This window comes from Halyomorpha halys, unplaced genomic scaffold (genome assembly GCF_000696795.3).
Source record: "Halyomorpha halys isolate HHAL.00 unplaced genomic scaffold, Hhal_1.1 Scaffold2196.1, whole genome shotgun sequence".
Classification (NCBI taxonomy): domain Eukaryota; kingdom Metazoa; phylum Arthropoda; class Insecta; order Hemiptera; family Pentatomidae; genus Halyomorpha; species Halyomorpha halys.
In genome coordinates this window covers 47,618-65,302 of record NW_027110201.1, presented here as the reverse complement: position 1 = coordinate 65,302, position 17,685 = coordinate 47,618, and the positions used below count along the sequence as shown (strand labels likewise).

The following is a 17,685-nucleotide window of genomic DNA, read 5'->3' as shown; positions in this document are numbered from 1 at the left end:
TAATATTTAAATAATATATGCTAGGTATATAATTCCATATGCTAGGTTGTAAAATTCTTTTTCAAATTCAAAATACAACAGATTAAAAATAAATCCCTCATGATCATATTATATTGCATCATAATAATATAAATTGACATTTATAAACCTTATCAAAAATGCTCCTTACAGATAGTAAGGTGGTGATGAGGTAGTAAACTACATTAACACAGGTTTATGTATCCCAGAAAGCCTAGCTCATTTACTAATTCAATAGTGTACATAAACATATCCAAGTAATTGGCATTACAGAGAAGTAGAGGAATTAACATTTTTTAAAGGGATATCTTTTTGTTTTATCTAATCTACCTTGTTTTTAATTCCTGTTGCTCTTGTAAATTCCTGGAAATACTTATTGCTTCAACTTCAAAATGTCTCTTTTTATTTAATTTTTTTTTATTAAGTAATTGAAATTTGTTAATATATGTTGTCTTTACTTAACAGCCCACTTTTACTTTATTTTCTTATTTATACATTATTTCATTAGGTATTTTGCTTGTTGGTGGCTATTTGTGGATAAATAAATAAATATCTTTTACTATTAAATACATGTTTTTGATTAAGAAATTATTTAATATAAGTGAGGTGAGTAGTTTTGAAACTGGAACTCTCCATTTTCAAAAATTTTATAGGAGATAACAAAACCACATGGTTGTAACACTTTGAATCTAGGTAAATCTTTTTTAAACTGGATTGGGACGGTTTTACTCGGTGGTGTCATGCACTAAGAACATGTGAAAAGTATACCAGTTTTAAAACTAATAATCTCACATACATATAATGTATAATATTACCAAAAATTCAGTTAAAGCTAGATGTACTGGATTTATTGATGAATATAATATGAAGGCTTGAGATTTTGAAAAATTATTTTTAAACACAAAATGTTAGGTTCATAAGAAATCTAGATCCAGAAATTTTAATGTCCTGGAACTGATGTCCTCTTAGAAGAAGTTACAATAATGTTACTGTGATGCGTATTGTTCAGCCATAATTAGTTGACAAACATATTTTCCTTACTATGATAATAAAAATAAATGAATGAAATAAAAACTTAATTCTTAATTATTATTTACAGACATGTATAATGATTCAGGGCTAAAGGGAAATGATTTTGGGAGAAATGAAATTTAAAGTTTGAAATAAAGGGAGTATTAGAGACTAGAGGTGGAACAGATTTCCATAAGCATGATATAGTTATTGAAGAATTTACCAAATGTAACAATTTGATGGGATATAGAAGTTAGAAGGATAATGGGGTGAGAATGAATTTTGGATTTGTAAGAATAAATGGGATGAGTTAAAAAAAATCTTGGTGTAATGCAAGGAAACATTTGTCCTCTTCTTTTCATCCCATATATGGATGAAACTCACAAGATATGTAAGGGAAGGAGGGAGAGAACTGTAATAGAGAATTGAAACTTAGAAAGAATATTAGTAAAGATATATTCACAGACAATATTGTTCTTTCTCCTCATGATAAAGTTAAACTGCAACAGGCCTTAGTTGAATGGCAAGAAGGGCCTCTAAGGAAAGGAATGACAATAAACTTCACAAAATGTAAAATTCTTGCGATCTTTAGGAAAGAGGAAGATGTAATGGAAGACAAATCCTTTTTTGTAATGGCAAGAAACTTGAAATTATAGAGGACTTTATATATTTAGTTACAATGATTAGCATAATGCCGCTAACATAGATGAAGTGTCCTTCTGGCTTGAAAAGCTAATAATATATATTGTCAGATTTGTTATACTATCCTTAGCAAGAGAGAAGTCACCAACCAGGTCAGGTTCCACATCTTTAAAGCTGTTTTGTCCCCCTGCTCTACTGCTTGTGTCTGAGAGTTGGATGACATTAGATAGACATTTAAGACATCAAAGAAATGAGATTTCTTCACTGAGTGGCAAGCAAGACGCAAATAGACCAAATCAGGATTGAGATAACAAAGTAGTTGGCTATATCCTCACTGATAACCACCCTCCACAAATGTCATCTGAAATGGATTGAAGAATGCTTGAAAACTTTAATTCAAAATAAGTAATGGAAGATTTAATAACTGAGAAAAGATGAAGAGGTAGACCTAGGATATTTTTTGGTGAATTGAAACTGTTGGCACAAAACTGATTGGACTTATTTAAATTGACAGAGGCTCCTATGCACTGAGAGGCCAACAGTAGCGAAAAGAAGAAAAAGAATTGCAGATTTGAACTAAAGCATTTTCAGAATTTAAGGAGGTTGATGAGAATGAAAATAGTATATAAAATTAGTTTTATACAAATAACAATATTGTTTTCTTGATGTTGCATTCTGGTTTGTTAGTGTAGAATCGCTGCAGAGGTTGAGCACGCCAATAAAGAGAGCAACTCCATGACAGTGTGACTACTTATACTGTCGACGGATAGCTCTCTTGATAGCGCGTGCCCATTCGCTGTCACTCAAGGCCTTCATAAAGATTTTCTATTATGGTGTCCCCATTTCCTGTTACTCCAAGCCTTTGAAAAATAATTTCTCCTACAATAAAATTAATTTTATCCATAATGTTTACATTCTATGTTAATATGTTGACATTATTTTTAGGATTTGATAGTAGTAGCTCAATCTGGAAATTATATGACAAGTGTCCATAATTAATTAAACACAAGGGAAATCTATTAAAAGAAAAAATAATCAAAAGCTAAATCTTCCTATTTCGAAAACTTTCTACCAGGGTCTGAAACCTTTAGTGTTTTCTTTTTATAAATTTCACCAGAAAAGTTACAACATAATTTATAATTTTAAAATTATTGTATAATTGTTATGAATGATTTTTTTTTTAAATTAAGGGACAACTGCCATGAAACAATTTTTATTTAAAAAGATAACTTGTTAAAAATTAATGACCAGCTTTTAACTAAAAATTACCCTTTGATTAGATTTTAGTTTATTGTATATTTTTAAAATGAATAAAAACGTTTTAGGATCAATTGGCCCATGGTTTTAAAAATAGGAAGATTTAATTTCACTCAAAAAATAATTGCATCAATAAATTTCATCTTTCAGAATAATTAAACAAAACAACATTACATTATATGATTAATAGCAGTCTAAAACCTGAAAAGATAAACAATTAGTATGCTCTAAATTAGCATTAATAACCTATTCTAGTTCCTAAACTGTGACTCAAAAACCACTGGATTTTCCTGATAATTAGAAAAGACAAAAATTGGGTGTAATATCAAGGAGTAAAAATTATTGTTCTTAAATAAAAAAAACAATCACTAGGCCTTTCAATCAAATAATCTTTCTTCAACTACTTATTTAAATTAAATATTTTCAAGTTAAAAATGATAAAGCAGTGAAAAATGTCTTAATCATCTTTTTTTGTACTACATCTTGAATGATTGGATATGAAACCCTCAGAGAACATTACAAAAATTTATGTTTTTTATTATTATTTCTATATTACCCATTGAGCTAGTTGGACCTTACATGATTATTTAAACATTTTGCTAGTTTTTTTAACTATTGATGATTGGGGAGGGGTATGGTCTCATATAGCGCAAAAGGCAACTCAGCAAATAAATAATAAAGATCAAATATAAAGAAAAACTAAATAAATAATAATAATAATTATGTAACTAGACAATAAAAGAGAAAACAACAAACAAAACAAGTGATATTTATAGAACTGATAAAATAAGTAATCAACTTATGCTGAAAAAAAATAAGAGAAAAATAGAAAAAAAACTATAAAACTATAAATAAATTAATATAGAGCTTATAGCTGGATATCTTGCATCAGCTTGAGCTTCAGTCTTTGAGATGTGGTTGCATTGCTCACATTGTAAGTCAGTGCTACTTTAATTGCCAGTAGCTAGAAGTGGAATTTTGTAAGTCGCTGTGTGATGACATTCTCTATCGATTCCAAATATATTTCTTGACGTAGTTGGATGTTTCTTATGAACCAGGGAGAATCTGCTATGGTGGCCATGACGTTATTTTGGAATTAATTGAATGCAGTTAGACGATAGGGAAAGAAAATTGGAGAAAGTTAGAGAAAATGCTTAAGCAATTTATTGGGAGGAGGGGGATAAACAATGTCTGAAATTTTCTAATGATTAATTAGGGTCTATTCCCTGAAATTTGCTCTCCCTATGAAAATATACTCCTCTAAATAACATTTATAAGTTTGAATTAGTGAGAAATGTTTTCTTCATTATTTGATTTCTTTGCATTGTTGTAGGTTTTTAGCTATTTTTCTCTATATTCTGAACCATCTTACTGTTGATGTTATCTCTATTACCTTTGTCGTTATAATTTTTTTTTTAAATTACAGTTCACTATTTAAAAAATGTATTGCCTATCTTTTATTCAGCAAGTAGACATATAGCAATTGTCGGTATATTTGGTAGACTTCCCAAAAAATTAAAAAAATAAAGTAAGTGTTTATTAAATATATTGTGTAAAATCACTTCTTTGAGTCAATGTTATGCAAGAATTTTTGGAGATTGGAGAACATTCCCAAAATTAAAAATTCTCAACATTTTACGTTTTCAAATTCGCATTCTCCCTATTCTATGATTTTCATTATAAAATAGTATTACCTTCAGATAAGTTGAAAACCTTCAAAAGCCTCTCCAGTCTTAAATCTGTAATGTAAAAGAAAAGGATTTTAGGCTGATAAAGAATTCTAGGAAGTAATATAAATAAATAAATGAGTGAATTATTATCAAGATTTTATTACTGCTGTAGTGGAATAATATAGCAAGTAACCTCTGAACGTCTTACTATACCAGTTTGAAGTAGGAATAACATCATTTAATAAATATATAATGTGTGAAGGCTTTCGTTATGTTAATATTTTAGAAATACTTCAGAAGGTATGATTTCATTCGTGTTAACATTTTGTGAAGAATTACTTTTGTTCATTTAAATATCTGTTATAATTTCTTTCTAAAATATTTGTTATAATTCAGGAATTTCTTTCTTTACTGTGACTGTACCAAAACTAGTAGGGTTGTAAAAAAAGTATCCACAGTCTATGGCAGCGGTTTCCAAAGTTCATTCACCACCCTTCTTTGGCTAAAACAAATTCGTGGCATCTTTGTCGAGATAAATCTATGGGGGCACAATTATGCGTTATTAAGTAGGATTAAGATCAGTTGAATATGTAGGGAAAGAAGAACAGTGCAAAGTAAATGCTGAAATGCACAGTATATTTGCTATTTGATTTGTTTTGAGAAAGTGGCTTCTCTTGAGGCCCCCTGGTCTCCCATACAATCTATTAAATACCTCAAGTACAAAATAATTTTTTGCCAGATATGCCCAAATCCAAGCAAAGTAGTGATATAATAACATATAACCTTTTAAAAGATTATATTCAATTGTTTGTTTTTAAAACCTGGATTAAGGTTTATTAAAAGGATGCATTATCTCAAATAAATTTATTATATTTATCGTGCGTACACGAGCGCCGCCGGTGATGGCTACGAGAAACAACTTCTTAATCTGTTCTGCGTTTACTTACGTGTAGGCTAGTCAAATTCCAAGGTAGCATATAAATAATTTTAATATAATTCCTCTCAATGGATCCTTAAGTAGAAATGCCTGATTAGAGCGATAGAGAAAAGTTTACGTAGGAAATGCTCAGGTGTTCTGGCAATTTTTTTCTTAATGGCCACCGAATATTTTTAGCTTTGTAACCAATAAGTCTTAAAATAATTTGAAAGAATTAAATCCGGCAAATTAAAGAAGTAATAGTAACTTCTAATTATATATATACTCAAATAATAAAAAAATTGATTTTGTTTTTTTCATTTTTGAACCCAAGCTTCTCCTTAATCTGATCTTAAAATAAATAAATAATAAGAATCTAAATCAGTCCTGTTTTAGTTGTAATTTATTATTTTTTTTTCAGTTATTCTCCACAGACTCATAACGAACTCCAATTGTCTTAAGATGGAGGAGACATAGACACCCAAATGGCGCCCAACAAAAGCGCTAATATATGCTATGAATATTTATCTGACTATAGCTCAACTAGTTTTAACAATAACGAGAAAGAGTTGGACAAACAGACAAAACGCTTACGAAACACGGTTACTAATTTCTAGGCCTTGCTCTCTTTTCCAGCATAGTAATGTTCTTCCGCCTCCTTTACTTTGGAAAACTTAAATAATTCGGATTTAACTTTTAATTTGTTAGTTCATGATGAAGAAAAAAAAGTATTCATACAGGCCTTTAGGTCCTAACATTTTCTGTCAGGTTGCTGCACCTCCAATCTTTCTTGCACCATTACGTGAAATGGACTTAATATTGCAAGAAATTAATATGTTTCTGTCCCCTTACCGAAGAAAGAGTACAAGAGACAGAAAGTAGCTAATAACGTGTTATAAATAAAATAAAATAAAAAAACATGGGGGAGGTTCAACGTTATTAATGTTCGACAGATGATATCCAAGCTTCATAACCATTCGCAAACACTTGTTAAAAAATATATATACATTACTGTTGCAGGTCAATGTCTAACCTTAAGTACCACAGGTAGAAAAAGGTAATACTTAACTTGATTTATGTACACCATACGTAAAGCAACCACTAATTTATTGTCTTATACTGTTTTAGGGGGATCAGAAAAAATGGGGGCGGGGAGTACACATCGACCATTTTTTTTATTTTTTCTCATCCTTCTAATTATTTTATTATTTCAAAGGAAGCCTTATTTATAATATATAATGCATAAAATGAGCGAAATAAAGACAGACGAAAGGAAAGGAATCGTATATATTGGCAAAGTAGGTGGTAAATGATAAGAATTCATAGAAATTGTATTACATAAAACTGTTTTTTTACATTTAGTTTTTGAATATTCAATTTTTTAGTGAGAATTCGACATGATGATGGAAAGCCATTAGGATTGGACATGACTGACATTCCATTTTCTTCGGTCAGTCGAGGATGTTTGAGCACGGTCGAATCATATATTTTTTACAAAACTGAGATGTAAAATTATTAATTTTTCCTATTTTTTAATAAATAGTTCTTTTAATGTATATAGTATGATGCATTTTAAGTTATTGTTGAATTTTATGATTTTATTTTGATGTACTCTATTTGTACTTAATTATTTTGCTATGGTGCAGGGTCTCATCAAAAATTTTGCAACGTATTATTTCTATTTATTTACTTGTTATTAATTTGATTAATAAAGCACTCAGGGAGAGAATGAAATTACATAAGTTTCCTTCATTATAATTATTCTTTTTATCTTACATTGGAATGATTCATTAAAATTATTTCATTCATATATTTACTTTTTTTTATATAAATATTAAGAAATCATAGAGTATTACAAGGAACTAATTAAGTTTTATCTTTCTCAAGATTTTGTTTTATACAAATAATTGTTTGAACAACGCACTTGCTAGATAAGTGATAATAAAATATGGGCTCTAAGTAACTCCATATCTTTTGCTTATCATGATTTATAAAATTATTACAAAGCGCTTTGCAATAAATCAATGTAGTAAATTTTATATATTAATTAGTTACTCAGGTGTTCTAATGTTATTTTTCTTTTCCTTCAATACATCTTGAGAAAGCGTTCACAGTAGTATAGATTAGCAAATGGCCGAATTATTTCAAGTATTATGAAAACTGCTGACTATTATATTTCGAAATTATAGAATATAATATTTTTATCGAGAAATGCATACACAAAAGATCTACTCTGATATGATTTTTTTAACTTAACTAACGGGCGGAGTGTGATAAAAATGTTTTTAAGTCACACATAGCAACAAAATATTTAGTTGTTTGTTTTTGTTTAGTGGCGTCAAATTTCAGTCAGAGCTAGTCAATCTGCCAAATGAAAGTCTCATTTGGCAAATTAGTTGGGAAAAGTATTGCCGTCAGTGAACAATATAGAAATACCTTTTCTAAAACGAGTGATAATTAATTTAAATGCTCGTGTCTAAAGTACAAGTTGTATGACGCGCGCACCGCCGATTTTTAACTGTTGGAGTGAGGTGTGCTACCTCTGGGCTTATCTTTTCAGTACATATAATAACGTTAAAAAGTTAGTTTTAAACTCTCATTTGTGTGACTCAAGGCTTTCTTTGATAACTATTCAGTAACAACCTATTAAGATTTTTATAAGAATAATATAGTATATGGTAGTATTTAGAGTGTACTCTTCAAGCCAATGACCTATTTGCTAAATGAAAAGATAATAAGTAACATTGAACTTCTGTAATTTTCATTTAATAAAAGAAAATCCATATTCATCAAAATAATATCAATTAAATGAGTACTAACATTTCAATAATTCAAGTTATAATTGAAATTTATCGCAATAAACTGTATTGTCATATTAAAACAACAGCTTTCCATTTGTATTACTATTGTAATTTCCGGAATTTTACTGACATTTAAGCCTTGTCAGACTGTTTTGATGATTTTAAGACCAAATTGTCCATAAATACAAGTTTAATCATAACCATAGAAGACATAAAAAAAAAAAATAAGAAATGCCGAAAAAAGTATAAAAGGGATTCAAGTTCTTTGCAAGCACAACGTTATACTACTAGGATTTGTTTTTGTTTTTTTCAAAATCTCACTCAAGCGCCAGATTTTTCTCTAATAAGAGTACTCCCATTATGAGGCTGGGTGGACCCCAGGAGAGCACCTGAGTCCACACAGTTGACTCACGGCTACACATAAAATAGAATATATAGTTACCTGTTTCAGCCAGATTCGAACCTGAGTCCTTGGAGTTAGTGGTACAGCGTCTTACCTCTGTACTAACCCGCCCCCCTTTTACTTTTGGATTTGTTAAAGTAAAGACAGTGGTTTTAACTGACGACTTTTATGTTCACTCAAATATATACGAATATCTTGTATTATTATATTTTTAAAAAAAGGGATAAATCATATTGTTGTAGTCCAGTTCTTAAAAAAATGCGGAATAAGGACCATAAAACCATAAATAAAGAAAATTATAATGTTTTCATTAATTTTGAAAAAACTAACAAGAACTCATATAATTTAACAAGCGTATAAGAGATTTAACAAGTGTATAAGTGAGTTTCTAGCAAAAAAAAAATATATATATATAGTTAAGAATATAGTTAGCAGCATTATGCAGGTGATACACCCGATTCTGTCAAAAATGCCACTTTTTATAAAAATATTGCTATAAAGCAAAAAATAAGTTTGGAATTTTTTGAGCAAGAACTAAACTTGTCAGTGATGTTTCATGTAGCTGCACTTGGAAAATGTGATAACGAAGGTGATCTCAACGCTCCTACATTTCAGAAACAGAAACATCCCACACAGAGTTGACGGATGATCTGGTTTTTAAATGATGGTTTCCTCGGGCGAAATGTCATAATGCTGTTCTTCACATTTTTCATCCCCTTTCTATATAATAATAAGTACTTTTTTAAATAATATAAGTCAAAGTTATTACTTTGATGCTTACAGAGTATTGAGAAAAAATCAAGTACTTGGATGATGATATGATAAAATTTAAAGGCAAATTTTACGTCTTCTACCGTTTAAGTTTGAGTCTATGAGTATGTAATGGAATGTGCAATTTGTGTAAACAAATTTTTGTTCCTGACGAAGGTATAAAAGCCGAAACGTAGAGCATTTAGTCTGTTGATTGAAATTAGCGAAATAATTGAAATAAAATTCATATATATATGATAAGATAAAATTTTGACTTCATGAATTTTTTCTATAACAACATCAAATACGTATGCTAAATTAATTCATATCCAACTGAAAAAAGAAAATTCTTAATCGAGACAAAACCTTCGATAATGAAGCTGATACGTTTAAGTGTTGGTTTGATCTAGAAGGCCTTCCAGTGAACGGATTCGTTGAGGAAGTGATGACACTATCGATCAATAAAGCTCTTTCATTATTCTCTGATCAGTATCACCTTGGCTGTAGGTTCCGTTCGCCATTAAGGATAACTGTAAAACAACCTCCTTCTATTTTGTAATCTCCTTGTTAGCTTCGTCTTTAGAAATTACTATCTCCGAAGAAAATTTCTATATACATTTGATTTCTTCCTATTATATTTATCGAAACTCTTAGACCTCCTACATTTAGATGGTAGACCTTATGTGAAATTAAGAAGATGGTGAAAAAAAAAACACAGTAAAAAATAGTATGAGCTTTTTAACTTTATCAGCGTCATCAATTCGACTTTATAGGCATCGTCGTTTTTGGAATATAATCATCAAAGATCAGTGAGTAAGAGGTTATAAAACCCGCAGCCTCTCTTCCAGTTCAAATTTTTTCGGTAATCCATCAATTACCCCTAAAAGATCAGTCTGACAGTCCATTTTCCAGGTCCTATATATATGTCATAGAAGAGAAACAATCGTAAACGAAAGAGTTTTGTGTCTTTTGGTGACACATTGTACATACCTGAAGTGATTTTGTCATTCCCACACTTTCTCTTCCATCGCCATTGTTGCCCATTTATACAAACATAATTTCGACCTAATTATTGCAATGAGCTAATAAAAATAACTTATTCTGTTTAGAAAAAAAATAATATTGCACATAGTTACACGTATTATAACTTGAGTATTCTTTACATGCTAGTGACATCCTTTATCCTAGACAGCTATAACAATGGAACGAACTTAAGTCAGCGAAATTCCTTCCAAATCCGAAACTTGCGCGATCAGCGGTACCCTTACCAGCGACGAAGGCTCAATGAATGGATGTTAAGTAATTCTTTTCATTGAATAATTATGTAATGAGCAAGACCGCATTTACTAGTTTAATAAATGATATTAAATTAAAATATATCTTATAATATTTTGCTTACCTTTATTATAAAAAAAAATTGCTTATTTTATAATAATTAAATTCTTACCCTCAATATTGCTTAAGTTACGTTACACATAGCAAATTTAAGTAATCTCAACCGTTTATTTGCGGTATTTTTTATTTTAATCATAAATTCCAATTAATGAAATCCATGAGGTACTTCGTCATTTAATAAAAAAAAAAAACTTATAATTTAAACAGTTTATAAATTAATACTAGCCTTGGGAACAATTTTCTATAATTTTAAAATTATAAATTTTGTTTTATAAAATGACGGAATGTTAGTTGGATTTGCTATGATGAATTGGGAATGATGATGAAAGTAGGAACCCAAATTGAAAAAAGGCCGTCTTTTCCTAACCTTTTTAATTGGTAAATGTTTGCCTTGAAAATGGAATATTATGACGTACTTTTGTCGAGGTAAGAAGAGATTAGATTAAGAAATATCATGAAAATAAGATAATTAGAGGTGAATATGACAATTAGATTAAAATACATTAAATAGTGGAATAAAGTGACAAATTAAAATGTTCTACCAAAAAAAAATATTAATAATAATTAACTGATTCTAATTGTAATGATCTAATGTAATAACTGTAAAAATAATGAGACCGAATCTCCTTGAAAGAGACAACTATTATTAATTGTTTTAATAAAAGTCATAACTAGTATTAAAATGGCGGGCGCAAGTATGGTAAGGTTTTTATGCTCCAGGTACTCAACTCCACATACTGCTGCTAGTTCGATTATAGTTTTGATTCGTGTTGTAACAAACCTATAAGTGGTTATATGTAAATTATTTAATTATTTGGAAACGAAGCCTTATAGCTCACAAATAACAGTAAATAACTAACCGCTCAACGTTTAATTAATTCAGTTGACATCGGGGCAGAAAAGGATCAGGTTAATGCATACAGCACGACTAACTCCAACAGTCTAAAACAAAAAAAAAAACAAATAAAGATAGCTTATCACAACACAATAATTAGACAAAATATATTATAGAGTAGGGTTGTCCAACTTACAAAGCCTTACGGGCCAAAATAAAAAACTTGAACGAGGTTGCGGGTCATATAATAATCATACACTTTACCAAAGGTAATAATATTTCTTTATATTGGCCAAGTATTTGTTATACATAAATAATGAGAATATAAGGACAAATATTTTTATCATATATCAATCGATATTAACATCGCAATGACGATTAAAATATATATTTAGTGTGAACGGAGTAGTCGACCGGCTGCGTCCACCGTCCAACGAATATCCCTTTCTAGTTTTGTTTTAGCCAACCTCGTGAGGTTTTTTATGAGTTTCATCGATGGTAACACATTTTCACATTGCTAGGTGCTTCTGGAAATTGCTGATATTTATAGTCCTAAATTTCGCAAGTTGGACGATCAAATCGAGAACTATAAATCACTACATTATTTTAGCTAACTTATAAACCATCATATTTTAGTACAAGAGCCCAAGTGGAGAAAAAAGTAAGATATTTCACCCCAATTTTTAATTACTTTAATGAAAACTATTTATAATTACTAGTCAAAATTAATGAGTCTGCTAAGTATAGGTAGGGGGAACAATAATCATTTTTAAGTTAAAACATATATCAGATTAAGGAACTCTTACACCATAGCCCTATGAAAATTCTCATTAACAGTAGATACCACAATCAACTCTCAAGGACTGCACCTGAGTGCAGGTGAACTGAAACCGTGCTGTACCTACCTACCCCTATGGGTTAGATTGAACGATGGGACAAAAAGGACACATTTAATCTTCTCTCAGAGAGCGAACTTAACTTCCTGGTTAATGTTAACATATACATATATTCGTATATATTACCACTTCTAAGTAATAGAACTTATATTACTTTAACCTGTATTTTAATTTTTCAAGCCAAAAAACTTAAGGAGTATTATGGCAACTATTAACCTAAAGGTTAGAAATATTACAACAGAAAAAACGTCTTAAAAAGTCAGATCAGCAACGATTGCGTAAAACAGTGAAAAAAATAAGATATAATCACAGAGGGACAAAGACAGAATTATTGTCTACAATTGAGAGTTGATATATTTTTGATTTAAAAATTTAGTTTATTAGATAAACTTTAATGTATATTTACTAAAGAAAAATAAAATATATCAGGATATATTTAGATATATTCAGGAGAAAAATTTATGAATAATAAATATATAAAAAAAAAAGAAAGTATATATTGATGATTTACTTCACTAAGTTCATTTCCTCTAACTTTACAAACAATAGAATTAAAGGTTTTCTCCTTTAGAAAAATTAGTGGAGAGTAAAGTTTTTGAAATATTAGCCCTAATAGAGCTATTTACGTTCAGTAGTTCTCGAAATGTAGCTTTTTAAGAAGCAACATTTCTTAAAAATCTTCTGAATGATTACTGGTTAGGTAATTTATATTGAGAAATCTATATCTTAGGAACTATGTGACGTATAGGTGTATTTTTTTAGCAAATTTAGTCTATTTTAACAGATGTTCTCTTAGATTTTCTATTATTGTTGTCAGTTTTAAAGATATAGAGCTCTGAATGAAAAATGAATTAAAAATAATTAATAATAACTACTTTTCCTACGAAGGTAAAGGTCATAAACTACTTTATAGTAAGTTAAACTAGCTTTAATTTGAGTGCTAATAGACATCTATACGTCACATACTTCCTGGGATATAGATTTCTCAAAATAAATTAACTAACTACTAATCTTCCAGTATATTTTTAACAAATGTTGCTTTTTAAAAAGATACATTTCGAGAACTATTGGACGTAAATAGCTCTATTAGGACTCATATTTCAGAAAATTTACTCTCCTTTAAATAATGTTCTTTTAGATTTTCTAGTGCTGTTGGTAGTTTTTAAGATATAGAGCTCCGAATGAAGAATTAATTTTTTTTTTAAGGTTTTGAAACAGCCGCTATTTTTTATTCCCCCTACCTATACTTAGCAGTCTCATCAGTTTTGACCAGTAATTATACATAGTTTTCATTAAAGTTATCAAAAATTGGGATGAATTAACTGACTTTTTTTCTTCCCGGCTCTTGCATTATTTGGTATAAGCTGAGAGGGTTAAATTTAAGCAGCTGATTAGGTATATCAAAACATCACAATACTGTATGGTGTGGCCACTAGTATGGCTTTCCTTTTCGTAAAGTCTAATAAAAAATTATTTCTAATTATAAAAATAATAGATATATCAGCAAATAATAAGCTAAAATTTCCATTTCTAACAACAAACTAAATTACTGAAGTCCAGATTCAACCATGCTGTGAAAAGCATATATTAAAAGGCAATTAGATTTTATTAATGAGCGAAGTTAAATTTAAGTAGCAATATTTTTAATAATTAAAAAAGTTAGGCAAACATATGAAAGATTAAGAACATTTAAAATCAGGATGTGAATGAGTTATAATCAAATTTAGTGATTTTTTTTTTAAATTGAAAAATGTTTAGACACATTGTTGAATGGTGTTAAATATAAATAATTGATATGTTGTTCACTAAAACTTTTTTATATGTCAGCATTTTTTAATTGTTAATTAGGTATGCTATACAGAAACAGCCATTATAATTTGAGAAGTGAAAAAAAATTTTTTCCCCTTGAAATAGTATAAATTGAATATTATTTTTGTATATTTGCTAATATTGGAAGGAGAGAAACATATTGTAAAAGTGTAAATAAAGAATAAATTATAGTCTAAATATAGTTTTCTGCTATACATACAGCACTAGGAATCTAGTTAGACAATATTTTAATGCTTACGATATATATTGAGGCAAAGTACGGTTTAAATAAATCTAAAATATATAGTAATAGTACTAAAAAATTTCGATGGATTACTTCACAGTGGTGTAAGAACATTTCCACTAATTTTACGAAAAATACAATTAAATGTTGTCTCTTTTAGGAAAATTATAATTTTTCAATTAATTTTTCTAAAGGAGAAAACCTTTAATTCTATTGTTTGTAAAGTTAGAGGAAATGAACTTAGTAAAGTAAATCATCGATATAAACCTTCTTTTTTCTTTTTTTATATTTATTATTCATAAAATTTTCTCCTGAATATATCTAAATATATCCTGATATATTTTATTTTTCTTTAGTAAATATACATTAAAGTTTATCTAATAAACTAAATTCTTAAATCAAAAATATATCAACTCTCAATTGTAGACAACAATTCTGTCTTTATCCCTCTGTGATTATATCTTATTTTTTTCACTATTTTACGCAATCTTTGCTGATCTGACTTTTTAAGACGTTTTTTTCTCTTGTAATATTTCTAACCTTTAGGTTAATAATTGCCATAATACTCCTTAAGTTTTTTGGCTTGAAAAATGGAAATATACGTTAAAGTAATATAAGTTCTATTACTTAGAAGTGGTAATCTATACGAATATATACATATATATATTAACATTAACCAGGAAGTTAAGTTCGCATAGGGGCAGATAGGTACAGCACGGATTCAGTTCACCTGCACTCAGGTGCAGTCCATGAGAGTTGATTGTGGTTTCTACTATTAATGAGAATTTTAATAGGGCTATGGTGTAAGCGTTCCTTAATCTGATATATGTTTTAACTAAAAAATCATTAAAATTTCAATTTTGTCAAGCCTCTATCAACTAATTTTTGGATGTATGAAATTTTAAAAGATAATTATTTTTTAACCTACCTTATTTTTTCTATATTTAAATATTTAAATAACATTTTCACTCATTTTATAATAAATTATCAACATCGTATTTAAAATATGCATGATTTATTTAGCAAATTCAGTTACATTTTCCTTGAAGATTGCTTGCTAATACTATTTGACGGAGACATCTCTAAGTTAATCTGTTATAGGTATTTAATCTTTTGTAGATATGTGAGATCATCGTTACTAATCCCTACTAATCAAACCCTATACCACAATTTCATTTTCAGCGAATATTATAAGAGTATCTGTTTATTTATAAATTTCATCATTGTGTTTTATAAAACATATTTTACGATTTAATGAACATTATATTAAAATTTTTAATAACTTTCTATTATCGATAATGAAGGAATAATTACACCATGCGGTAACCCCTATTTCTTTTTTCAGTTGTTTTTAAGATTAAATAAATTAAAAGATCTGAGCTACGAGCATCACTCACTATCGTTCTTTGTGTTAACACAAATCTTTTCATATTGCATGTTAAAAATCATATGAGTGAAACAAAAAAATACCATCTTAAGAGATAAAAACAACTAAAAAACACTAGAATTACTCCATTTTTATGTATACAAAGACCGAAAATAGCGTTTTAACATCTCGCAAGGAGAGAGTGATATATTCCATGAGAACAAAATTATCGTTCGTCTAACGGTAGGAGTGAGTCACATTAGTTTTGGTCAAAGATTTAATAATGTCTAGTAAACAGACTAAAAATGAATTAAAAAACAAGTTACAAGGATTTTTTTTGTCATTTTGTGTATTTTTCACCAGCTTCTAAGACTTATACATTAATTTTTCTGATATCTTGCCCTTTGCAGTAGTATTAAGAACTTATATTACTACTGTTATTTCCGGATTTTTTTTAATCTTATAAAATATTTCTACTTTTTGCTACTCTCATTTATTCAATGCTAAGTTGTTATATAATCAACATTGAAAGTACTCAGAAAGATTTTGGTCAGCCATTCTGTCAACTGAAAAGCTTATAAATAGCTAAGTGAAATTAAAGCTATTTAATAAATACGTTGATATAAAAAGATTGATCAGAATGAAGAAACAGAGCATGTGACCGACACTTATGCGACCTTTCGCCATTCTCCGGTATTTTTTATTTATTGTTTTTTGTTTATTCATTTAAAAAATTACATCCGATATGATCCAGATGACAACATCTATCGGTCGATGCCAAAATAAAACATAAAAATTATAGACATAAGTAAAATGTAAATATTTCAGTTTAGGCTTTTAGGGTCTTGTGGAGGCTATACAATTTTTAAGCTAGATTAGTGCAATATGAATTGATCTAAAGTGATACAATTAATATTTTAGTTAACAACTTCTAAAATGAAAATAAAGTAAAAAATAAAAATGAAATAATAATTATTAAAAAAATGAAATAAAATAAAATAAAAAAATAATAATAAAATAACTGAAATGATTTTAAATTATTTTTGCTTTTCGTACTTTTTGTTTTTGCTGCAAGTTGTCCATATAAACTATTTTGAGAGACTCAGTTATTTGGTCTCAACACTTAAAGCGTGTATTGAAATATAGGATTCAAAATATTTCTCACTTTACTTTTATGTAGTAGAACCTTAAAGTAAAAATGATAATTATAAGTTATACACTGATCATAAAAAATTAAAGACCCTTATCTCATTCGAATTGAGGACAAACGAAAGGCTAGAGGGTGATCGAAAGATTTTTAATATTTTTTTTTAAAGCTGAATTGACGCATCACCTCTCGTCGCTATTACCATAAACTATTTAAGAATTTCAATTACTGACAATATTGGCAATAATAAACGACAAAGCTACGCGATAAAGAAACAATACTGCTTCACGGCGATGAGACAATGTAACTATAAATACTAAACGACTGTAATAAAACACTCAAGGTTTCCAATAGAGCGTTGGAACAGTTTGAAAAATTACATCTTCTTTTCCAGGGAAAATCTTGTCTAAATTGTAAAGATTTTAATGTCATAAAATGATGTGAGCCGATGACATAGGTATCTTGAGGCTAAATAGAAAGCATATATTTAGTCAGATGTACTTAGTGCAAATATATTATATATTA

General features: G+C 28.8%; 1 protein-coding gene across 1 annotated transcript in view; it reads right to left on the bottom strand.

Annotated features, from left to right (window-relative positions):
- The window catches only part of LOC106691265 (myb/SANT-like DNA-binding domain-containing protein 4), a 63,611-nt gene that overhangs the window by 12,801 nt on the left and 33,125 nt on the right, over window positions 1-17,685 (bottom strand). Inside the window, exon 3 of the mRNA XM_067048352.1 lies at window positions 4,623-4,667. Coding sequence (XP_066904453.1) covers window positions 4,623-4,667 — 45 coding nt within the window. The remainder of the gene's footprint in view (window positions 1-4,622; window positions 4,668-17,685) is intronic.